The sequence below is a fragment of the Callorhinchus milii genome, unplaced genomic scaffold (assembly GCF_018977255.1).
Source record: "Callorhinchus milii isolate IMCB2004 unplaced genomic scaffold, IMCB_Cmil_1.0 Scaffold7, whole genome shotgun sequence".
NCBI classification, from domain to species: domain Eukaryota; kingdom Metazoa; phylum Chordata; class Chondrichthyes; order Chimaeriformes; family Callorhinchidae; genus Callorhinchus; species Callorhinchus milii.
This window is the reverse complement of record NW_024704748.1, coordinates 5,710,283-5,735,552: the sequence shown is the minus strand read 5'-3', so window position 1 is coordinate 5,735,552 and position 25,270 is coordinate 5,710,283. Positions and strand designations below refer to the sequence as shown.

Below are 25,270 nucleotides of genomic sequence, written 5' to 3'. Positions count from 1 at the left end.
ATCTGCAAACTCCCTATACCCAAGTCCAGGTCATTTATATAGATCAAAAAGAGGATAAATAATATAATAATAATCCTTGCATTTGATATAGCGTCTTCTAGACGTCTCAAAGCGCTTCACAGAATACACTGTAAAGTGAATTGACTGTACATTTGTGGGCGAAACGCGGCAGCCAATTGCGCACAGCAGAGTCCCACAAACAGTCATGGATTGAAGTGACCAATTTATTAGTATTTTTCTTGTGGGATTATTACCAGGCGTGTGGAGTAAGGAAACTTGCCCAAGGTTTCGCCCTGCCGGGAAACAAACCCAGGCAGGTCTCTTGCTTGCGAGGCAAGTGCTCTAACCACAGGTCGCCATTTCTACATAAATGACCCGGACTCGGGTATAGGGAGTACAATCTCCAAGTTTGCAGATGGAAAGTTTCTAGGGGTACGATTATTACCCCTGAAAACTTACGAAAGCCAATCGACAAAAAACGGGTTCCTACATACTGCCAGGTAAACAGGCGTGTGGAGTAAGGTTACTCCCTGCCCGAGAATCGAACCCGGGTCCTCTCACTTGCGAAGCGAGTGCCCGAACCACTTAATCCTGGCATTTTGCGTTTTCCTCGCATTTGATGTCGCGCTTTTCACGTCGGGAGGACGTCCCAAAGCGCTTCGCAGAACACACCGTAAAGTGAATTGACTGTGTATTTGTGGGCGAACCCGGCAGCCAGTTGCGCGCAGCTGTGATGTCCCACAAACAGTCGTAGATCGAAAATGACCAATTTATTATACCCTTACGCTAACGGACGCGTTTTAAGAACGCGATAAAGGTCTGCGGCCTGTGGAAGTACACAATTTAAGCAGTCAGTCAAGAGGGGGAGTTAGCAAGGAAGTAGTCATTGGTTGGTTGGTCTTCCCTGGAGCAGGAAGCACATACTTTGCTCATTTCTCTTCCCTTTCACACTGGGCTGTTTGTGAGATTATTTTTGTGTGTGTGAGTGTGTGGCTGAAAAAAAACATATCATTTCTTGGATCGACTCCAGGGCCAGAGATTTTGTTCCCAAACGGACTGGTTCAGAGGCACATTTTAAAGCAGGTAAAAAAAAATTCCTCTTTATAACCTTTTAACTCGTACACACACACAGAGAGAGAGAGAGAGGGAGAGAGAGAGAAAGAAAAAAACACATCCCAGTCTTTTCGTTTACACTCAGTTTCCTCTTCTGGGGTTTGCTGTGTGAGGGTTTTTTATCAAAAAAAACCTCCACTCCCATCTCCCATCTATTTGGTCTTAAAACGATGTAAACTTTTATTTGATGCGTTGCAGAAGAAATTGAATGACGACCTTTCTTCTCTCCCCCTTCAATCCCTCCCTCCCCACACCCCCACCACCACCAAAAAAAAACCCCCAAAAATCTTGTTTTTTTAAAAAAAAATGCTTGTTAAAAGCCACACCCAAAACAAACACACACACACACATGTTACATGTTTAATAATTAATTGGGAATCTCCCAGAAAGAGAGAGAGAGAGAGAGGGAGAGAGGTGGTGGTGGTGGTGAGTTGATACTGAGAGCTGAGACATTGTATCTCGAACTTGCTTTGATTTCCTGGTTGGATACATTTTATGATCTGGTGTTTTATACACAGAGAGAGAGAGCGAAAAATCTTTCTTGAGTTGTTCCGGGTTTTAGCTGTGGGTTGCACCCTGTTAGGGTGTGTGTGTGTGTGTTGTGTGTGGACCGCCCTCTGTTACTGATTAGTCACTCACAATGTCATACAGATTTTTTCGCACAGATCTTACATGTGATTCTCCCCCCACCCCTCCCCGGGGACTGACGCAACCACCACCGCAGCAAACGAACTACGAATAACGATGCTAATCGTTGCGTTTGACATACGTGCAATCCACGCGTTGGTCACCTCGAGGCTCCACTACGGAAGCTCCCTCCTTGTCGGCTTCCACAACTCTTCCCCCCCTCCCCCCCGCCCCCGCAGGCTGCAGATCGTCCAGAACCCTGCAGCCCGTGCCCTCTCCCGCACCAGGCTCCGTGATCCCATCACCCCCACCCTCGCCCGGCTCCACTGGCTCCCCGTCCCTCAGAGGATAGAGTTCGAAATCCTCGTCCTCACTTTCAAGACCCTCCAAGGCCTTGCCCCCCTCCTACCGCTCTGAACCTGCTGACCCCCTTTCAACCCGTCCGCTCCCTCCATTCAGCGGGCCCCTGCCTGCGCCATGTTTCCCGCCTGACCCGCCCTACCATCGGCAGCCGGGATTCAGCCTCTCTGCCCCCACACTCTGGAACTCCATCCCACCATCCTTTCGCTTCGCTCCCTCTCTTGCCTCCTTCAAGGCACAACTCAAGACCCTCCTTTTCGACTGTGCCTTCACCGCTCTCCTAACCCCTCTGCCCTCCCACCCCTCTGCCCTCCCTCACCCTAACCCTGACCCCCCCACACTCAGGTCCTGATCTCAGACTGTTTAGCGCCTTGCGACGTTCTCCCGACGTGAAAGGCGCTTTACCAAATGTAATTTTGTTGTTGTAGTGCCTTATCACATTGTTGAGACTTTGAGACATCACAAAGCGCTTCACAGGATATAATGTAAAGTGGATTGACTGTGTATTTTGTGGTCAAAATACGGCAGCCAATTGTGCACAGCACTGAGTATCCCACAAACATTCATGGATTGAGTGACCAAATTATTCATTTTATTCTTGGAGGGATTATTACCTCTGAAAGTGAAACGCTAATCGACTAACAACTGGGTTCTTATTTACTGCTAGGTAAACAGAAGCGGATGGAGTAACAAAACTTGTCTAAGGTTTCATCTGGGAATTGAACCCAGGTCCTCTCGCTTGCAAGGCGAGTGCTCTAACCACTTCATTATGGGACTCCACATTTATACAGTTTATATATTAATATATAATGCAATTTATATATTTATATTTCACGTCAGGAGGACATCCCAAGGTGCTGGACACTCAGGGATTTGGACCTGAGCTCGGTGTTGGAATCAGAGGGGTGGAGGGCAAGAGATGGTGGGGTTAGGAGGGGTGACCAAAGTCACGTTTGAAGAGGAAGGTCTTGAATTGGGCCTTGAAGGAGGCAAGGAAGAGTGAGAGGTGGAGAGGTTCCAGGATGGAGTTCCAAAGAGTTGGGGGTAAGAAAGGCTGAAGACCCGACTGCCAATGCTGGGGTGGGCAGGCCGGGGGGACATGGAGCAGGCCAGAACCTGCTAAGCGGTAGGAGTGGACAGGTCGGTGTGGAGTTAAGAGATCAGAGAGATAGGGAGGATCTAGGCTGTGGAGAGCTTTAATAGTGAGGAGGTTTATTCTAAACGCAATCCAAAGATGTTTGTTCCGTAGCCTTCGAGAAGTGCTGGGTTACGTTGGGTGGTTGTTAGGACCCTCCGATACCTCCCCTCGGTAGGTATGGTGATGAAGGCACAGGGGAGTATCGCAACCCAGTACTGTCCCCACAGGACAAGACATGCTGGTGGTGGTTGGTGGCTGAGTCACTCAGCTCTTGTTAGGCTGGTTCCCATTTTGCCATCGAGAGGTTTTTTTTTTGATCAACCGGGTGTCTGACACACATTAAAACTATCGCCGTGCTTAACAGTATCCAAACCAAACTGAGATTTTCCTGCGTCCCACCTACACATGGAAATCCCAGAGATAGATTGTTGGAATGGAATGTGCACTCTCTCCCTGGAGGGACACATCCGGCTTCATAAGTAATCCTTGCATTTGATATAACGCCTTATCATGTTTTCGAAGTGTCTCAAAAGCGCTTCACGGGATATACTGTAAAGGGCATTGCCGGTCTCTTTTGTGAGCGAAAGCCGGCAGCCAAGTGCACACGGCAGCTGTCCCACAAACAGTCATGGATTGAGTTACCAAATTTTAATTATTTTTTTGAGGGATTGTTACCCTCGGAAAGTGATCCTACATACTGCTGGGTAAACACGAATGTGTGGAGTAAGGAAACTTGCTGAAGTGTTTGCTAGCCGCTAAATGCTAATTACTAAGCTACAGGACACTCAGCGGGTGGGGTTGTGGGGGGAAACGCCTGGATGTCGTGAGGACAACGGGTACTTCTCCATTGCCGGTGCACACTGGTGACAGAGACAATCCCTGTCCACCCAGTAATTAACTACACAGCTTTTAAAAGGCAAACATGGCTTCCCTGGTTTAGGCCCTCAGGCTCAGAAAGTGCAGGTGTTGTGGTTTGAAAGTGTTTTTAGTGACAAGGAGCCTGTGGTGTGTCGCTGGCTTCACTTTGTGTGGCGAATGTAGAGCCCAGGTCGTTCCCATTGTCCATTTCGCTTGCAAATACACAGTCACTACAATTCATAACAGCGGGGGCCAACCTGCTGCCCAATTTTATTTGGGGGTTTGTTGGCTAGGGCACCATGAGAAACTCCCTTCTCTTTTTGAATAGTGGAACGGGATCTTTAGCATCCACCTAAACAGTCAGATGTTAGACCTCAGTTTAATTCCTCATCCAAAGAACAACTTCTCCAAACAACGCAGCTATCCTGTAGCGCTGTATTGGACTGTGAGCCCACAACCTTGACTCGGAGGTGAAAGTACAACCGAAAGTACAACTTTCTCTCTAATCCAGGTCTAAAAAATAAACGTTTATGTGAGTGAGAGGAGGGAACTCATTACGGTATTTGAATTTACATTTTCTGGTTTAATAATAACCCTTGCCTTTGGTGTAGAGACTTATCACGTTATTCTGTGAAGCGCTTTGAGACGTCGAGAAGACGTGAAAAGCGCCATATCAAATGCAAGGATTATGATTATTATTATTATCGTGTCTTCGAGACGTGTCAAGGCACTTCACAGAATATACTGTGCAGTTTCTGTGAGTTTTAAAAACTGATTCCAGTGATGACTGTGTGAGCTTGGGCACTGAGCTCTTGGACGTTCGTCAGCTTGTGTCTGTTTGTAATTATACAATTAGTGTGTGTGGTCGGAGCAAAATGCATTGGACACACATCTACTTATTGTTGATTATCTGAAAGTCTTTCTGGTTTGCTCACAGTCCACTTTCTCCTCTACCCCTTTCATTGAATTGATTGCCTTCCAGCGGTTGAGGTTTCCACAGAAGCCCTCTAGTAACCTCACCCCAGAGGCCAGTGTTAATAATAGTAATCCTTGCATTTGATATAGCTCCTTCTCACATTGTCAGACGTCTCAAAGGCTTCACTGTAAAGTGACTGCGTATTTTGTGGGCAAAACGCAGGCTATTATTCGTGTCTGATTGACGCACCTGTCAGTCAAGCCAACAGTTCACCTGTTTTAAAGGAGTATGACTCAGCCACTCCACTCCTCCCTCCCCCTTAGAATATTTTCCACCCGCCATCTATGGCGACAGGCCAGTTATTGGGAAGGACAAAATGGGAGTTATTGAACAGAAACTTGTTCTGTCATGTGAGAACTCTGTCGTCTGCACCTCCCAGACACAGGGCGTGCCCAGCTTACGCCAGCACTACATCTCCTGCAGGCCTGAGCTGTGTAACCTGTCACTGATTCCACTCCAGCTCACAGAACTCTTCTAAACCAGTCCTCAATTCTCTCCCACACTAAACTCCGTACCCCCTTCGCTCTAGTTCTCGCTTGGCTCTACTAACTCTCCTATCACAAAATGGATAGATTTCAAGATCCTCTCATACATCTAGAAATCCCTTCATGCCCTCACACCTCCCTACCTTTCCGACCTGCTTATTCCCAATGATACCACCCGCTGTCTCCGCTCGACTGCCTCTTGTCCCTCGTCCCCTCCACTCCTTTATCAGCTTTCAGCCACTACGCCCCAAAGCTCTGGAACACTTTCCCTTATCCCTCCATCTTGCCCCCTCCTCCTCTTTTAGATCACGACTGAAGACCTTCCTCTTCGACCATGCTTATGGTCAAACTCTCCCCACCCCAGCTCGGCATCAGGCTCTGCCACTGTCAAGTGCTCAGAGGTGTTGACCCGCGTGAAGGGCGTTATATAAATGCAAATTCTTATTATCAATGAGAGAGGAAGAGCATGAAATGTATGTTAGAGTCTAAAAGGCAGTGAGGCAAACCAGAGTCTGGTCACTATTATCTTTTGAAGTGTTTTTAGATAGATACTTGTTAGGTCAGGGTACTAAGAGATTTGGGGCAAAGACAGCTCACTGGACTTGAGGTACAGATCAGCTGTGATCTTATACAATGGCGGAACAGCCTCGGGGGGCTGAGTAGATATCAGTGGTTACGAACACGAGAGAAGGTTGAGCTTTAAGCAAAGTTGCTGATTCGTGGGGTGTTGCAGCTTCAATTACAGTGAGACATCTCTTGCGATGCGGTTCCTGTCACGACTGCCCTGGTTATTAAATCTCTCGCTGAACAAGCTAGCCAATGTCTGGTTCAGTGACAGATATAACCGGTAGGGCATGTGTAGGTGGGATGTATGGAATTCTCAGCTTGGTTTGGTCAGCCGGGTGTCTGACACACGCGGAAATCCATCACACTCCATGGCGGTGGGTTTCTGCATGTGTCAGACACCCGGCTGACCAAACACAAATCTCTTGCTGATCTGCCTTTTTTTTATGAATGGGTGGATCATGTGTGTCACAGAGCCTGAAGGACAGGTTGGGAGGTGTCTAGGTCACTACATCTGTCTGCGTGTATAGCCTTGCCAGCACCTCCCAACCACACACGTGAGTGCTCCTCTGTACAATTAACCTGAAAGTCACCAATTGCTCATTGCTGTGTCCTGTAGTGTAGTGGTTAGTGCTCTCGAGTCACAAGTGAGAGGACCCAGGTTCGATTCCCAAGTGGGGCAAAACCTTATTAAGGGATTTGGGGCAAGGGAGGGTAACTGGACTTGAGGTACAGATCAGCCGTGATCTCATAGAATGTTTTCAGCCGTGTTTTCAACCACTATGTCCCAGAGCTTTGGAACTCCCGACTCAACCCCTCCGACTTGCTCCCTCTTTACCAGTCTTCAGCTTGCACCAGAAGATTTTCCTCTTCGACCGTGCCTACGGTTACCTCCCCTCCCGGTTCGGCATCAGGTTAAATGCTTCGAGACCCTGCCCCACAAAAATGGAGCTGTGTAAAAGGCTGGTTGTTGAGTGCGGTGACCATGGGGGTGGGGGTGGGGGGGCAAGGGCTCGCTGCGATCACTAAATCTCTTTTTCCTTTTATTCCAGAATGTCACAAGGCGGCTATCCAGCACCCGGCTATCCTGGGTATCCTGTAAGTCACTCTCACTCTCTCCCTGGACACTACCCATAGTATACTCTGTATGAACGCGCTGTTGGAGGCGGTTTCTCATGGCTCCTGGTGCAATGATATTTAGATAACTGATTACTGGGGGCAGGGAGTCCTCCTACTCAGCTCGGATTGCTTTCTGGCGCTAATAATCGCTCCAAAACAAAATGTGGTCACTCAATCTACGTCTGTTTGCGGGACACTGCTGTGTGCAATTGGCTGCTGCGTTTCACCCGCAAAAATATGCAGTCAATTCACTTTACAATATATTCTGTGAAGCTCTTTGAGACGTCTCAACGACGTGATAAGGCACTGTGTGTTTGTGGGCGAAACACGGCAGCCAATTGCGCACAGCAGTGTCCCACTAAAGGATCGTGAATTGAAGTGACCAAATTATTATTATTATTATTTGGAGGTGTGGGATTATTATCCACGTGAATCGATCCACCTATCGACTAACAAACGGGTTCCTGCTTGCTGCTAGATAAACAGAGACGTGTGGAGTAAGGAAGCCTGCCTTCCCGCCTGGGAAACAAACCCAGGTCCTCTTGCTTGCGAGGCGAGTACGTTAGTTAATAAGCTACGAGACTCAACAAGTTAATAATGGCTGTTATTAATCGTTCTTCTTTCTGCTTTCTTTCAGCCCCCGGGTGGAGATGCAGGCTACCCTCCCGCGGGCCAGTACCCATATCCTGGGGGGCCGGGGGGGTACCCAGGGGGGCCAGGGGTGGGGGCATACCCTCCTGCAGGGCCGGGGGGTGCTTACCCCCCCACCATGCCAGGTGGGGGCTACCCACCGGCTGGGGCAGGCTACCCTCCAGCAGCTGGTGGGGGTTACCCCTCAGCAGTGCCCGGGGCCGGCTACCCCCAAGGAGGAGCTGGCTACCCTTCTGCTCCGGCGGGGGGATTCCAGGCCCCCCAGGCAGCCTGGGGCTACCCTGCCCCCCCCACCAATGCACAGGGATTCCCAGCCTACCCGGGAGGTAAGCACTAATTTTCTCTGCAATGTGTGAGCACCTGTGTGATCTCACCGCTGGGGTCAAGGCAAATGTGGGTTTAATCCCCACACGGGTGGGTGTGGGGGGTAGTGGGGCTTTGCTTTGATGTCACAGTCCAGGCTGACGCTCCAGTGCAGTGCTGGGGGAGCGCCTCATTGGCAAAGGCGCCGTCCTTCAGATGAGATGCTAAACCGAGGACCCATCCATACCTGTTTGGTTGGATGTTAAAGATCCCGTATTGGAAAAGAGAATGGAGTGTTCTGGCCAACGTTCTTCCACATAAGTTGTTCTGTCATCTCTTAATAATAATCTTTGCGTTTGACATGGCACCTTATCATGTCGTTGAGACATATCAATGCGCTTCACAGGACATATTGTAAAGTGCAGTGAACTGTGTATTTTGTGTGTGATACGTGGCAACCGGTTGGTGCACAGCAGTGTCCCACAAACAGTCGTGGAGTGAGGGACCAAATTTATTTGGGAGATTGTTGGCCAGGACACCGAAAGAGAGAAATTCCCTTCTCTTTCCAAATAGCGCTATGACAGACGGGAACTTGGTTTAACATCTCATCTGAAGGACGGCACCTCCCAACAATGCAGCATACCCCCAGCACTGCATTGGATCGTCAGTTTAGACAATGTGATTCCAAGCCCTGATGTGGGGCTTCAACCCCAACCTTCGAAACTCCGAAATGAGAGCACTACCACTGTACCAGGATTGTCCCACACTTATTTGTGGGTCATTCCTATGTGCCAATATGCTGGCACGTTTACCTGCACTAATTCAGTCACTACACTTGATAGCAATTGCTTTGAGACAGTTTCCCATAATGTTGATGACATCAAATGGAAAGATTATTATTATTATTACAACGTAATGTCAAAACATCGCCAAACACTTGACAGGAAATCCCTGTCAAGTCCAGATAAACACGACAGCCATTTGGTACACAGCTCAGTATCGCCAGCAGCCATGAACTGAACAATTCATTTGTCTCAACGACTCCACAAAATAATTTGTTAGCTTCTGTGTGCAATTGGCTGCCACGTTTCGCCTACAAAATACACAGTCAATCCACTTCACAATATATTCTCAATGACATGATAAGGCGCTTGCATCAAATGCAAGGATTATTAATATTATTGTAAGTTTGTGTTCTGGTGGTGGTGATGGCTGTAGTGACTGACTGTCTGCCTTTTCCTCTCTCAGCTCCCGGTGCCCCAGCCCCCGGTTATGGAGCCCCGGGTTACGGAGGATTCCCTCAGGCGGGCGGTCCGACCTACCCGGGCGGTGCTCCGGGTTCTGCAGGTAATGTGACTGACCGCGGATACCGGCATTTCATCCTCCCCTGGCTTTGGCCCAGCTGCTCCTGTTAATTTGCCTCTGAAGCACATCACGCTTCCATACTGAACTGCCTTCTCCCTCCGCTCGGCGGGCTCCGGTCCACCATCAGCGGTCGGGCCTTCAGCTGTGCCCACACCCTTTGTAACTCCATCCCATGGTTCATCCGCCTTGTCCCCTTCCTCCTTCAAAGCCCTTCTCACTACCTTCCGCTTTGACCGCGCCTTAGGTCACCCTCCTACTCCTATCCTGCCTCCCATCCACCCCTCCTAATCCTAATCCCCAGTTTGGGTGCTAATCTTTGCGCCTTTGGATGTCCTCCCGATGTGAAAGGTGTATACAAATGTAATTCGTTGTTACACAACGAGTTACTCTGAGGAGCAGTGACTTTGGAGAGGCCAAGTTGGCAAATAAAACTGCTATTTAAAATAATAAAGGGATTTGATGGGGTAGCTACAGAGAGGCTCTATCCTCTGGCGGGGAAATCTAGAACAGAGGGGCATCATTTTAAAATGAGAGCTAGGTCATTTAGAAGTGAAATCAGGAAGCAGTTCTTTACACAAAGGCTAGTGGAAATCTGGAACTCTCTTCCCCCAAAAGGCTGTGGATGTGGATCCATTCACATTTTCAAGCCTGAGGTGGATAGATATTTGTTAGGTCGAGGTATCAAGGGATATGGGGCAAAGGCGGGTAAATGGAGTTGAGGTCCAGATCCGCCATGATCTAATAGAATGGCGGAACAGGCTCGAGGGGCTAAATGGATGATTCCTGGGGGGGTCCAAAGATCTCATCCAAAAAGATAGCACCTCTGACGATCCAGCCATGCTCGCCGACCTCCCCCCTCCCCACCCAGCACTGCATTGAAATATCAGCCTGGTCTGTGATCTTGAGCTTAATGTCTCTGCCGCGGGGCTTCTTTTTTTGGTCAGCCTGACATGAGGAAATCTATCACTAAGAGTATCCAAACCAGACTGAGAATTCCATGCATCCCACCTACACATGGAGATTCCAGAGATAGATTGTTGGAATGGAGTGTGCACTCTCCCCCCGGCTACTTAATTCCAGAGAGTATTATAGCCAGGTTGACGAGCCAAGGCTTGCGTTTGGTTAACAGCTAGAGTCTAACCAGATGAAACCATATGGTTTACTATTGATATCACTGTCTGGCAAGCTTTCCTGCTGCTTGTCCAGCTAGGACCACCCCACGCTAGAGTTTTGGCTTGCAGGATTAATGGGAGCTCACCTGCCCCCATTGACTAGTCTGCTCTTCCAAGTCTTCCCGATGAGCCAGGCTGGGCTGTCATCAGCAGTGCCCTGGAATACTGCGGACCCACCTGACTCAGGAACTGGACCGGAGACCGTCACAGAGGGCTGGTTTGATTCCGACATTCCTTTGCCAGTTCAGCTCCAAAGACCCCTGATCACGTGAACCAACATCAGAGAGCTTGAGAGGTTTTACTGTAAAGTGTAGTGACTATGTACTTGTGGCTGTGAAACTCCCACTGTGTGTCTGTCTGTCTCTCTGATGGTCTGTCTTTACTTGTTGTAGCTCCGAGTGCCCCAGGGCCTGGTTACGGTGCTCCTGGTTATGGTGGATACTCTCAGCCCAGTGGACAAAGCTATGGCGGTGGCAACCCCGCTCCAGGTAACTCAATCTTGGAGAAACTCATTCATTCATTCACACCTTCACCCAGGCTCCACTGTCCAAAGGTGTCACAGGCACAACACCCGATCACACTATCTGTCACTGACCTGGGAGTGTGGACAGACAGTGTAGCGGCAGCTTTACTGTGTGTCTAACTCTGACCTGGGAGTGTGGATGGACAGTGTAGAGGGAGCTTTACTCTGTCTCTATCCCTGACTTGGGAGTGAGGATGGACAACGTGGAGGGAACTTTACTCTGGCTCCAACCTGCACTGTCACTTACCTGGAAGTGCGTTTCGATAGTGTTAGAGGGAGAGTTACTCTGTCTCCTCGCTGTGCTGTGGCTGATTGTGAGCAGATATTGAAGATCATGTCTGACAGGGAGTGTAACACTCTATTGCTCTGTGTTGCAGGTGGATATCCCACTGGCCCTGCCCCTGGCCCTGCTATGAGTGGTCCTCACCCGCCCAGCTCCCAGGTATACCCGCCTCCTATCTGACCCCCTCATCTACCCACCCTCTGCCCAAAGCAAACATGCCCAGGTCCCAGCACTGCTCGCTAGCCACCAACGGCAGCCTTCAGCCCGAGGCAATGAAGCTGAGAAGGTGTCCGACACGGTGCAGGTTTGCTCTGTAGCAGAGTCACTGAAGAATTGCCTTGTGTTTATAACTGAAAATTGCTTGTCCAGAACCAGCAGTTAGCAGCAGCCCCTGACTTGCCCACAGCGGGGCCGCTCGGATTCTGATTGGAAATGGAACAAGATAGACCAACAACCTTCTGTCTAACCTGATACAAAGAAGCTCTCCGTCCCTCTCAGTGCGGGTCTGAACACGCAGCTCGTGATTTCCTTTTGTATCTGTAACCTTTTCTGCTTCCTGTGGCTGTCAGTCTGTGATGCTCTTCCTCCTACTGCTCTCTGTGTGTTGTGTGTGTGTGTGTGTGAGCGAGAGGCAGTGCTGTGTAAATCTGCCCACTGCTCGTGTTCACAGTGTCAGTGCGTATAGGGTGCCCGCAAAGTCCTGTTACCCCCATGTTATTTTTCTACAGTGCACAAACCAACAACTGAAACGTGTGGAAGATGGATGATAATTGTATCTAGAAGTACTTAACTGTAGTCAGTACAAGTGTTCAACTGTATTTAGTCGTACACAGGGCGGTTGTGAGTGAATGAGCGCCATCATTTTCATGGCAGATAATGATCCGCCGCCTTGTTCGGTGCCACATTTTCCATTACATGGATGGAGTGAGGACGCAAAATGCATCCCTTGGCAGCTTGTTTCAGCTCCTCCATAGTCTCCTATCCCTGTTTTGTAACAAGGGATAACAGGACTTGTGGACACCCTGTACAGTAGTGTGCAAATTGACTGGCACTAGCTTGGGTTCAGCTTGAGTCAAGCTCCCTGACTTGCAATCTCACTGCTCGGTTGAAAGGTTGTCGACCCCCGCCCCATCTCTGAGGAGACGCAGCCCTGGACCGTAGCTCTCCACAGCCCCCTCCTTTTCCCCTAAACCGGAACTAAGAGACAATGTCTCCATCAGTCTCCCAATCCTTTAACTCGTATCTTCTAGACTTGACTTGTTTTATGTGCGCCTGGCTTTATACTGAGTCATTTGATCTCCAAACAAATTGTCTTCCTTCCTACCCACTCCGCCCCCTCCCACCATTCCACCCCCCCCCCCCCCCCCCCCCCCCCCACTCCCCCCGACACACACATCAACCTGGAATCATCTTGGAGATGTTTATTAGCAATGCATGCTCCACCAGTGTGTTCCTCCCATTCTTCATTATTGTCCTTCTCTCTTCATCTGACGTGTTTGGTACCCAATCTTCATTACATGCCTCACCTCCTCTTTCTATTCAGTGTGTGGAACCCAATCTTCACTGTGATCCTTCACCTCCTTTCTTTGTTCAGTGTGTTCCACCAAATCTTCACGATGTGCCTCTTCTTGTCCTCTAATGTGGGCTATCCATCTCCTCCCCTCTTCTTCCAGTGTAGTTGGCAGGGAGCCTCCACTGCTCATTCATCATCAAGCGGGAAAAGAACCTTTGACCCAATTGATGAGAATTCTTTCAAAGCCTTCTTACTGAAGATAAAGGTGTGGGGATGCCTTTGGTAAATAGACCTCATGGCTGTGCTCCCAAAATTTTGATGTGTTGAGTGTCTCAATGTGTGTGTTCCACCAAATGTTCTCCTCTTGTGTGCTATCCAGTCTACACGGGGATGGGACATAGAGACTGGTGCAGCAACAATAACATATAGTGCCTTTCAGGTGAGGATGCTGTCACTATTTCCACTCTACACCAGGTTTGTGGCTGCTGGTGTTTAACCAGAACAAAGTATCACTCACACCTCCAGGTCACCAGTCTTCCTCTTCACGTCCAGACCAGAAGTTTATCCCTGAGTGTGTTTCCCTTACCTCACGTCTTGTACCGTTAGTACAGAGTGAATCATTTCCGAGGCACAAACTGTGCACCCTCGGGCTCTTCTCTTCCCTCTTAGGATAGAAAGCTCTGCCTCTATAGCACACTGAGGAGCGAGCAACACTCTGTATGTGCGACATTGTCCAGGACCATCTCTGGGGCCCTTCCTTTACTCTTCTATCGCTTGTGTTCTCAGGAGTTGAGATTCTTACTTCAGATCTGTTCCTCTTTTGGCGCTGATCGTGCAGTTAAATATTAGAGGAGCTGATGATGCTCACTCAACATCTCTGCTGAACTCAACGTCTCAGCATTTCTTCCCAGTTGTGTTTCTGTCACACTGTTGTGGATTCGATCCAGTTTGTCTGTTGTACTGGGTTGGGTGCAGAGTTGTGCTGTACTGGGCTAGATCTCGGTTCTATAGGTGCTTTGCAGAGCATGTGCCAGTCTTTTGTCAACAGTTCCTAACCACATCGCCTACCCTCTCTCCCTGTCCCTGGGAGACCTTGAAGACCAATCATTTTTTTCAAAAGACTATTTTGCTTTTCTGGCACCACTTCTCTTGAGGGCACCCTGTCCATCCCTTCTTGCCTGTTCCACCCTTGCCCTATAAAAAGGGAGTGAATAGGTGCAGTCTAGTTAGAGCAAAGTTTACGTCATCTCTTCCACCTCCAACAAATAGATCTCTCTGGTCCTACAAACCAGAGTGGAGTCCCATAGCATAGTGATTAACGCACTCGCCTCGCAAGCGAGAGGACCCGGGTTTGATTCCTTAGGCAAGTTTTTTTTACTCTGCACGCCTCTGTATACCTAGCAGTAAGTAGGAACCTGGTTCTTCGTCGATTGGCAGATTGCTTTCCAAGGTAATAATCCCTCCAGAAAAAAATAATAATTTGGGTGAGACTTCTCAACAATGTGCTACATCAAATGCAAGGATTATTATTATTATACACGCTCAGTCATAAAAGGCTCTTCATTGATGCCAGATTTCACACCTTTTGACTCTTCTGAGGAGCTTTATGAAGAAGATCTTCGGCATTGATAGACCATGACACTGGGCTCCTTCTTAGCCAGAGTGAATCCAGATGCTGCTTTATATGTGCCGTCTCTTTGTCATTTATTTTCCGTGAATTCTTTGTGTGTTACTTTGTGAGGCTTGGAGACTGTGAGAAAGAGCCTGTCAGAGAGGACCTTCTTGACACTCTTACCTTCCAAGCAACCTTGCCCCTCTCTTTCTCATCTTCCGTTCCGCACTTGACCCCATTCTCTGTTACGTGACCACCTTCACAAGGGTGCTGTAAAGCTCTCACTACCCTGGGGAAAACATTGCTCTAGCCCAGGACAAACACAGAACTTAACAAACGGCAGTGAGGGTATTCTAGAATACATTGAATTTCCTGTTGCTCTATTCCATGTTGAAGACGCTATGTATCTGCTTCCTTACCATGTTCAACCTCAAAACCTTTTTAAATAAAAAAAATTCAAAACTGAAGTGATTTGGAAGTTGCAGTGTGTGCGATGTGGAGCAGGCGGTCTTTCGTTCCTTATTAAGCGAGTCCTCTGCAGGCTGGTTTCATAATTCCTGTCCAATATTAACCCAAACCCAACTGGTGTGAGATTGAGGAACATCCAGTGTCCATCCGAGGCTTCTGGTCGATCAGAATCGAGCCTGCCCTCTGTGGCGGCCTCTAGTCTGGTTCCTGAGCCAAGCTGGTCTAAAGTATTCCAGAGCTCTGCTGATGACAGCACAGCCAGCCTGGCTCATCAGCAATGACTTGGAAGGGCAGACCAGTTACTGGGGGCAGGGAATCCTCCCACTCATCTGTTAACAAGCAGCGGGAAATCTTGACAGACAGTGCTCTCAATGTCAAGCTATGTGGATTTAGCTGGTTAGAAACTGCAGCACAATAGGAAACCATTCAGCCCATTGAGTGTATATTGGTCTTAGCTCCTCCACTGGATCTCTCTCCTCCAACCCCAATTTCCTCCTCACTCTCTTTTACATCAGTTTCTCTTCACATACTGATCTATTTTCCACGTAAACATTGTGACACCATTTCAACCGCGTCCACTTGTGCCAAATATTCCATGTTCTAACAACCTTCTGCATGAACATCTCTCCTAACTCTTCCTTCACTGTCCTGGATCGATCGGTGCTGATCCTGTCCTGGGGTCATGTCTTTATCGATTTGCCGCTCAGCCAGAATAGTCTTTAACTACTTATCAAAACCATTCAGGATCTTGAAGACTTCTATTGCGTTCCCTCCTAAACTTCTCTTCTTCACTCACCAGTTTATTTTAAACGTTCCTCTTATCTGTAAACTGTTCTGCCTGCTTTATCCTCTTCACGGTGTCCCATAGAGTAGTGGTTAGCTCGCGGATTGCGCGACTGTTTGTGGACCATTGCTGTGCACGTTTGGTTGCCACATTCTGCCCAAAAAATACACACTTTACAATATATTTTGTGAAGCGCTTTGAGACATCTCAACAACGTGATAAGGCGCTATATCAAATGCAAGGATTATTATGTGGCTTTGACATTCCTTACATACTGGAGCACCCAAATCTGCACACATGACTCCACCATAGCCTGACCCGTATATTGTATACAGCTGGTGTCACTTTCTTACTTGTGAATTCAATGGCCCTGTGGCTAAAGCTCTGAATCCTATTTACTTTTTTAATAGCCTTCATGACCTGAACTCTCACTTGTAAAGATCTCTGGATCAGGCTGGCTCTGTGGTAGTGCTGTTGCTTCTTAAGTCAGAAAGTTGATGGGTTCAAGCCCCACATCAGGACTTGCAATTGCATAGTGACGCTCCAATGCAGTGCTGGGGCGGGGTGTTGCAATGTCGGAGGTCCTGCCTTCGGATGAGACATTAAGTCGATGTTCAGTCTGCCTGTTCAGGTGGATATTAAAGATCCCATGGAGCTATTCGAAAAGAGAAGGGAGTTTGAAACCACAACCTTCTGACTCAGAGGCGAGAGTGCTACCACTGAACCAGGCTGACACACGAGAAGCTGTAATATCTCGAGCTGCCTTTTAGAAAAAACTAGGTTAGCAGAAGAACGGGAACTGATTGGGAAATGGCAGCAGTTATTCTTGAAGGAAGATTGAGAAACCTATTGCTTCAGGTGATGATTCCTCCCCCCTATGAGCCCAGTTCCATGGTAACAAGCCAACACTGTCACTGATGGACTTTGGTCAGGCACTCTCGTCTCTGAGTCAGAAGGTTGCAGGTTCAAGATCCACGTTGGGTGTTTTGAGCTCACAGTCTAGGCTGATGTTTCAGTGGGGGAGCGCCACAGTGTCAGGGGTGCCGTCCTTCGAATGAGGCATTAATCTGAGCTCCTGTCTGTGCCTGTTCAGGTGGATGCTGAGGATCGCATGGCACCATTGGAAAAGAAATATCTTGGCCAACCATCCCGCAAATAAAATTGGTCATTCACTTCCTGGTTGGTTGTGGATATTGCTGCGTGCAAATTGACTGCTGTATTTGCCTACAAAACACACAGTCACTACACTTGTTAGTAAATCCTGTGAAGCACTTTGAGATGTCCTGACAAGGTGACACTCCTCCATTGTCTTGCTCCTCTTTTCATCTGTGACCTACTGACTCCATGCCGGTCTATCTGCTCCCTCCACTCAATGAGCTCCAGCCTGACACACAGGAAGCTGTAATATCTTGAGCTGCCTTTTAGAGAAGACTAAGTTAGCAGAGGAACAGGAACTGATTGGGAAATGGCAGCAGTCCCACCCCACCTGTTCCACCCCGACCATAGTGGCCAGACCTTCAGCCTCTCTACCCCCAGCTTTTGGAACTTCATCCCACAGACCCTTTGCCTCGCCTCCTCTCTTCTTATCTGTAGACCCTCCTCTCGCAGAACAGACTATCCTCCCCTCACAGCATTGAGCTGTTTCTTAAATTCCTCAACCACCCTTCCTGCTAACCCTGTTCCAGCTATTAATAATAATAATCCTTGCATTTGATATAGTCCCTTATCGTGTTCGAGACGTCTCTCAAAGCGTTTCATAGAATATACTGTCAAGTGAATTGGCCTGTATATTTTGTTGGAGAAACACAGCAGACAATTGCCCACAGCAGTGTCCCACAAACAGTCATGGATTGAGTGACCAAATTCTTCTTATTTTTTTGAAGGGACCAACAATTGGGTTCCTACTTACTGCTAGATAAACAGATGCATGTGGAGTAAGGAAACTTGCCTAACATATCGCCCTGCCTGGTAATCGAACCCAGGTCCTCTCACTTGCAAGGCGAGTGCTCTAACCACTGAGCTACAGGATATACTGTACTGTAAAGTGTATTTTATGGGCAAAACACAGCAGCCAGTTGAGCACAGCAGTGTCCCACAAACAGCCGTGGAGTGAGTGACCAATTTTATTTGGAGAATTGTTGGCGAGGACACCGAGAGAGAGAAACTCCCTTCTCTTTTCAAATAGCATCGCAGGATCTTTAACATCCACCCGAACAGGGAGACGGGACCTTGATATAACGTCTCAGCCGAAGGACGGCACCTCCAACAATGTAACACCCCCCAGCGCCACATTGGAGCGTCGGCTTAGACAATGCGGTTCCAAGACCCTGATGTGGGGCTTGAACCCACAACCTTCTGACTCTAAGTCGAGAGCGCTACCGCTGAGCCAGGCTGACACACAGCCACATGAGCCGGCACAAACGGGGGTTCGGTTTTAACGTGTTGGACAAAAACTGGTAATGAAGAAGTCTCGGCCCACACCCCCACCCACCACCCCGCCGAGCGGGGAGAGAAAGGGAGGCAGAGCTGGATGGTGGCTGTGATTTAATCCTCTCATGTCTTGCCTGCAGCCCTCGATGCCAAACATCAACGCGCTATCTATCGGCAGTGGTGCGACCCAGGGCACGGTCAGGCCAGTGGGAAATTTCAATGCCCAGAACGACGCAGAGGTGATCCGCAGAGCCATGAAGGGGGCGGGTAAGTTACCGCAACATTACCACAACTCTCTCCCTCTCGCACTCTCTCTCTCTCTTCCACTCTGTCTGTCTGTCTGTCTGTCTGTCTGTCTGTCTGTCTGTCTGTCTGTCTGTCTGTCTGTCTGTCTGTCTGTCTGTCTGTCTGTGTGCGTCTATGTCTGTCACTCCGTCTCTCTGTGACACTCTCTCTGACATACACTCTCTCTCTCTCAGGGACGGATGAACAAGCGATAATCGACATCGTCTGTAATCGCAGCAATGATCAGCGGCAAAAGATAAAATTGGCTTTCAAGACTCTTTACGGCAAGGTTAGCGCAGGGTCAGCGTGGGGGGAGGACACAATGCGGATGGAGGGGGTCAGGATGGGGGGAGGGGGGCAGCGAGAAGGGATCGGGAGAGCGCACGCGGAGGGGACAGCATGGTGGGAGGGGACAAGGCGGGGACGCTGTATTGTGCTGGAGGTGGGTTGTATCGTGGGGGTGTTTTATCCCTGACTGGGCGCTGACACATGTATTGCTGTTGTATGAAGGACCTGATTAAGGACCTGAAGTCGGAGCTGTCGGGGAACATGGAGGAGTTGATTATCGCTCTCTTCATGCCAACCACTTACTACGACGCCTGGAGTGTGCGCAAAGCCATGGAGGTACCGACCCCACTGGAGCTCTCTGCTCTAACCCCATTCCCTGCTCTTTCCCCATCGTGTCGGTGCTGGTGCTCGCTCTCCCACTGGAGTTCTCTACTTCAATCCCATGCCTTGCTCTTTTTTCTGAACTATTATAAAAATTCAAGTTGCTTTATATTGAATTATCTTTTTAAACGCTTTTAATTCAGTCATGTTTGAACGTTAACTGGCTGTCAGTGTAACCACCCTTAGTCTAACCTCTGCTCTAATCCTCTCCCTTGAGGCGATGGGTGTTGGCTGCCTTCAGCCCAGATCACGCTGAGATCAGAATGAATCTGGATTTACAATAACAACAGTAACAAATTACGTTTACACAGTAACAAATTACGTCTTTCACATCGGGAGGACATCCCAAGGCACTGGACAGTCATGGGCTTGAACCCAAGCTGGGGGTTGGGATCAGGAGAGGAGGAGGATAGGGGTAAGAGGGTGACCGAAGGCGCGGTCAAAGAGGAGGGTCTTGAGACGGGCCTTGAAGGAAGCAAGGGAGGGGGCGAGGCGAAAGGTTTGTTGGATGGCGTTCCAGAGGGTTGGAGCAGAAAGGCTGAAGTCCTGACAGCCGATGATGGGGTGGGCAGGGCGGGGGAACATGGAGCAGGCTGGAACCTACTGAGTGGAGGGAGTGGACGGGTTGTTAACTGCCACCAGTGACTGGTCTGCCCTTCGGGTCCTGCTGATGAGCTGGGCTGTGCTGTCATCAGCAGTGCCCTGAAGTACTACTTTCCCATCTGGCTCAGGAACTGGACTAGAGATGGTCACAGAGGACTGGCTCGATTCTGACATTCTGTTGTCAAACATGTCACTTTGGAGCCAGTTCAGCTTTGAGGTGACATACTTGGAGGAGAGGGGTTGATGGCTGGAGCTGAGCGGGTTGTTGTTGCCCACAGGGAGCGGGCACTCAGGACCGAGTGCTGATTGAGATCCTGTGCACCAGGAGTAATCACGAGATCCAGGAGATCGTCCGCTGCTACAAGAAACGAGCTGGGACGCGACATCGAGAAGGACCTGAAGAAAGACACAAGCGGCCATTTCAAGAGGCTCCTCATCTCCATGTCCCAGGTCAGGGTGGGGGGCAGCAGAGTGAAGGCCAGAGTCAGAAAGTTGTGGGTTTAAGCCCCACGTCAGGACTTGGAATCACTTAGTCTAAGCTGACGTTGCAATGCCGCGCTGGGGGTGTGTTGCTTTGTCGGAAGGTCCCGTCTGCCTGTTCAGGTGGATGTTAAAGATCCCATGGTGCTATTTGGAAAGAGGAGAGAGTTTCTCTCCTGGTTTCTGGCCAACAATCCAACAAATAAAACCGGTCACTCACTCCGCAGCTGTTTGCAGGACACTGCTGTGCACAATTGGCTGCGGCATTTCACGCACAAAATACAGTTAATCCACTTTACAGTATATTCTGTGAAGCGCTTTTGAGACGTCTCGATGATAAGGCGCTATGTCAAATGCAAGGATTATTGTTATGAAGGAAATAGTTAACTTCACTCCTTGGCTGTTTGTGGGACGTCGTCGTGCACAAATTGGGCTGGGGCGTGCGCCCACAAATATACACAAGTCACTACACTTTACCGTGAGCCCTGTGAGGCTGTGTGTCGTCCTGCTGGGGTGAAAGGCAGTGTGTAATGTGAGGATTGTTGTTATTGCGAGTGTTATGGCGGTGTGTGCCTCTGGCTGATGTGCTATTGCTTGTTTGCTGTCAGGGTAACCGGGACGAGACGCAGAGTGTGGACCAGCAGAAAGCCAGGGCGGACGCCGAGAGGCTTTACCGTGCCGGCGAGGGCAAGCTGGGCACCGACGAGTCCACCTTCAACATGGTGCTGGCCACCCGCAGCTTCCCACAGCTCCGTGCCACCCTGCAGGAGTACTCTCGGGTAAGGTAGCCACCGCCATTTGCCCCACCCTACCCCCAGCTCCCTGCCCCCAGCTCCCTGGCCCCACCCCCAGATCACACACCCCTGTTCTCAGAGAACACTCCCCACCCCACACTCGCCCCCCAACCCCCACCCCCCTGAGCCTTCGCTTGTGGAGCGGCTGCAGCTGCCCTGAGTTGAGGGTTTACAGGTGTCTCTGTCTCCATCTCACTGTCTGTCTCTATATCTCACTCTCTGTCTATCACTCTCCTCCTCTCTCTGTCTCTCTCTCGTTCTCTATGCAGATGGCCAACCGTGAGCTCATCAACAGCATCGACCGGGAATTCTCCGGAGACGTCCGTGACGGCATGCACGCCATTGGTGAGACCACAGCGTCCGGGTCAGGGCTGGGGCAGAGCTTGGCTGGGGCGGGGGTTTTGGGCAGAGGCGGTGGCTCTGGCAGGGTGAGGGAGTCTGGCTGATCCCTCAGGGAGTAACCATGCTGTGGTGTGTTTCCCTCCAGTGCAGTGTGTTATGAACAGACCGGCCTTCTTTGCTGAGAAACTCTACAAGGCCATGAAAGGTCTCGGCACCAGTGACTCCACCATCATCAGGGTCATCGTCACTCGCAGTGAGGTGCGCATCGGCTTAGAGTAACAGCAGCTCGTTCCTCATCGCTTCCGTGCTACCGCTCTCCGGTGTCTCATCTCACTCTCCATCTCTCTCCCTCTCTCTCTCATGCTCATGTCCTCTCTCACTCCCCTACTCTCACTCCCCTTCTCTCAGTCCATCTCTCTCATTCTCTCTCTCTCTCTCTCTCTCTCTCTCTCCCCTCCCCCCACCTTCCTCACACATCTCAACGACATGATAAGACACTATATCAAGTGCAAGGATTATTATTATTTTTAATCTTTTCTCCCCCCTCTCACTAGCCAGCCAGCCGGGTGTCTCAAAGCCCTGTGCACTGCTTGGCCAGTCCAGTGAGAGGGTGGGGGGAGGGCAGTTAGAGTGGGAAGTGCTGTGTAAATGTGAACTGTCTGACTGTAACGCTTCTCTTGCCCGCCCGCAGATTGACCTGGTGCAGATCAAGCAGGTGTTCTGGGAGAAGTACCAGAAAAGCCTGCGGACCATGGTGGAACACGACACCAGCGGAGACTACAAGCGTATGCTGCTGTCCGTCATCGGCAACTGAAAGCCGCCCCCTCTCTCACCCCCTCGCTCACTCCCTCCATGCCTTAGTCAATGCCAAAGCCACTTTGAGATTCCCAGAGAGACTGCTCCCCGCCTCCCCAATCGCATCCCACCTCCCCGCTCCCAGTCCACCTCCAGTTTGGAAAAAATCCTGTTTTCCCCGGGATTGATTTTGTCTGCGTCGTAATCTGATGAATGCTTGTGGCGTCTCAGTATTCCTCCTCCCGCCTCCTGGGTGTTGAAAGGAAACCCAGTTGACGCTCAATTTCCATCCATCCGGAATTCTGCGCAGTTAAAGCGCGGAGATTAACGCTCAGTAAACCCCCAAATGCAATGTGTTCGCCACTGCTCGTCCTGCTGCACGTGTCACAGCTACATGTAACCAGGGTTGAATATCGTCACATCACCGGACCCCTCACGACACCTCGTTTCCATTGTGGGGGTGGGGAGAGAATTTTCAAATGACCTCGATACCCAGTTAGGGATCTGACTGATCCATTTGAATACATTGCAGCTGGGAAGGAATACTGATCTGAGCATTTCTTGCTTCGACGGAGAAACCTTTGCTCCAGATCTATTATTTGGAGGAGCCCTCCCTCCCCCAAGTCCCACCTCCATCTGTCAGTCATAAGTCACCCTAACGGTTCATAATTATACTGGGAGAGGATTATTCCACTAAATTTAGAGAGGGGAGAGCCACCAGCTGGTGGTTATCAAATCTATCCTAATTGACGCAAAGAATGCTTTTTTAAAAAAAGGCGCCCCCTTCCCCTGTCTCTGAATATCTAGTGGGAGAGACTTTAGACAACTATCTAAACAAGGTTTTAACCGGTAAAGCCTTTGTGAGTTTGCTGAATGTATCTGATTATTAATTCTATTATTCTGCTGTTATAGTAAGCTTGTATGTCGAATCACGTGGAGAAAGAAACTATTTGGGTTGTTTTGAAGCAGTGGCGCTTGTTGAAATCCAGGCAAAGCCTCGTTGTAACGAGATGCTTTGACTTCTGCCAAAATGGCTGCCGGTCCGTGCTTCCAAATCGCCAATGATGTCGTGTCCTGTGCGCTCTGCATGCGCGCTATACGCAGGCAGGCCCCCTGACATCAACTCCTGTTGGCGTCACTTCCTGTGCGTTCTGCTGATGGGTCACACCCTGTTGGATCCACAGTGTGAAGCGTTATAACGAGGTTTGGTCTGGTGCGAAGGAAAGGCGACCGAGCCAAATTCAGATATTCCCCCCAAAAACTTAAGCGAACCATGATTTAGTGCCACCCGCTCACTGCACAGGTGATTTATACAGAGCATCACCTGAATACTCGAGCCACATGCTGACACTAGGCTTAGCTGAGCTCTGCACATCTATCATTGTATCAAAGTCAAAAATAACTGCGTTGGACATCATAGATGCTTTTCTCAGAGAGAGCAGGAGAACCAGTCAACATGGATCCCAATATTGCCTGTAACCTGATGTTATCTTTACTTGTGATGGTTATTTGGACATTTCCAGCATACTCACACTCACTCACACTCAGTCACTTACTCATCTCATATTCACTCTCATACATTTTCACACACTGATACAAACACATTCTTTCACACGCGCACTCTCTCCACTGTCGTACATACTCTCACACATAAATACACACACACACACTCTCACACTATCAACTCACGCACACTCACATGCTCTTGCGCACACGCACACACACTCATTGTGGGTTAGACTGACCTATTGTTTACTCAGTCCTCACGTGTCTCAGGACAGGGCGAGGTCTGTTTGGAAGCTGACCATTCAATGGCTCAAAGTTCACACTCAGGACCCTCTTCCCCCCAAATAGCTACGACAATCTCTTCCCCCCACCCTCCCTCGCCTGCCCCACACCCACTCAGTAACCACCTGCTATAGTGACCTCTCTGTCCACAGCCATATCTGTATCAGCCACCGGGGTCCTGACCAAAACACAAAGCTTGTTTTTGAGGTTGGGGGAATTTGGTCAGCCAGGTATCTGACACACACAGAAACCCATCACCGTGCTTAACAGTCTCCCAATCAAACTGAGAATTCCTTGTATCCCACCTACACATGGAAATACCAGAGATAGACTGTTGGGAATCGAATGCGCACTCTCCCTGATTCTTATCTAATTCCAGAGAGTATTAGGCGCAGGTTGGCAAGAGCCAAGGCTTGGGGACACCAGAGTGTTGTAACCGCTGGAGTCTAACCAGCTAAAACCGCATAGCTTGCCTTTGATATCGCTGTATGGCAAGCTTTTCTGCTGCTTGTCCAGCTTGGACTACCCTACGGGTTAGGGCTTTGGCTTGCGGGGTTAACGGGAGCTGAGTGGAAAGAGTCCCTGGACCCAGTGACTGGTCTGCCCTTCCAACAAAGTCGGTCACCTGCTTAGGCTCCTCTCACCGTTCCTCCGTCCTCACACACAACTCCAAACACTTTTTCTGTGGTTCAGTTTTTGTACGGATCGACAAGTGACATCACGGTAAAATTCTTGGGGGTGGGGGAACTATAAAAACCCTGGAAAATGTTGCCCTACCCCAACCCCACCGCCAAGACTGGAATAATGGAAAAATCTCAGTTTCTGTGTTTCTTTGTGTTTTTTGCCAATTGCTAAAGTACGAGAAATGAAAATAAAACTATTGGATGACGCGCAGCTTTGGTTCTCTCTATTTGACAACAGCAACAATAAATTACATTTCCACAGCGTCAGAAGAATATCCTGAGCCCCTGGAACGTCAACAGTTTGCACCCGAGCTGTGGGTTGGGATTAGGAGAGTATGGTGGGTGGGTGCTTAAAGCAAGGTCAAAGAGGAAGGTCTTGAGACGGGTCTTGAAGGAGACAAGGGAGGCAGTGTGGCAAAGATACTGGGATGGAGTTCCAGAAGGTGGGGAGCAGAAAGGCTGAAGGCCCGACCGCCAATGGTGCGGC

General features: G+C 49.4%; 1 protein-coding gene and 1 long non-coding RNA gene across 2 annotated transcripts; both read left to right on the top strand.

The window, feature by feature from the left end:
- The first annotated feature begins 891 nt into the window (after nt 1-891).
- LOC103185840 lies at nt 892-7,952 on the top strand. Its single transcript, XR_488686.2, has 3 exons — nt 892-1,083; nt 7,174-7,219; nt 7,878-7,952. It is a non-coding gene; the product is annotated as an uncharacterized LOC103185840 (long non-coding RNA).
- Nucleotides 7,953-7,980: 28 nt separating this feature from the next.
- Nucleotides 7,981-24,891, top strand: LOC103185878 (annexin A7). Its single transcript, XM_007904621.2, is given in 13 exon segments — nt 7,981-8,217; nt 9,443-9,541; nt 11,124-11,219; nt 11,632-11,696; nt 18,485-18,611; nt 18,824-18,918; nt 19,140-19,253; nt 20,180-20,266; nt 20,268-20,351; nt 20,990-21,160; nt 21,445-21,520; nt 21,663-21,775; nt 22,209-24,891. Coding segments are annotated over 13 exon segments (1,458 nt in total). The 5' UTR covers nt 7,981-8,009; the 3' UTR covers nt 22,332-24,891.
- The last annotated feature ends 379 nt before the right edge of the window (nt 24,892-25,270 follow it).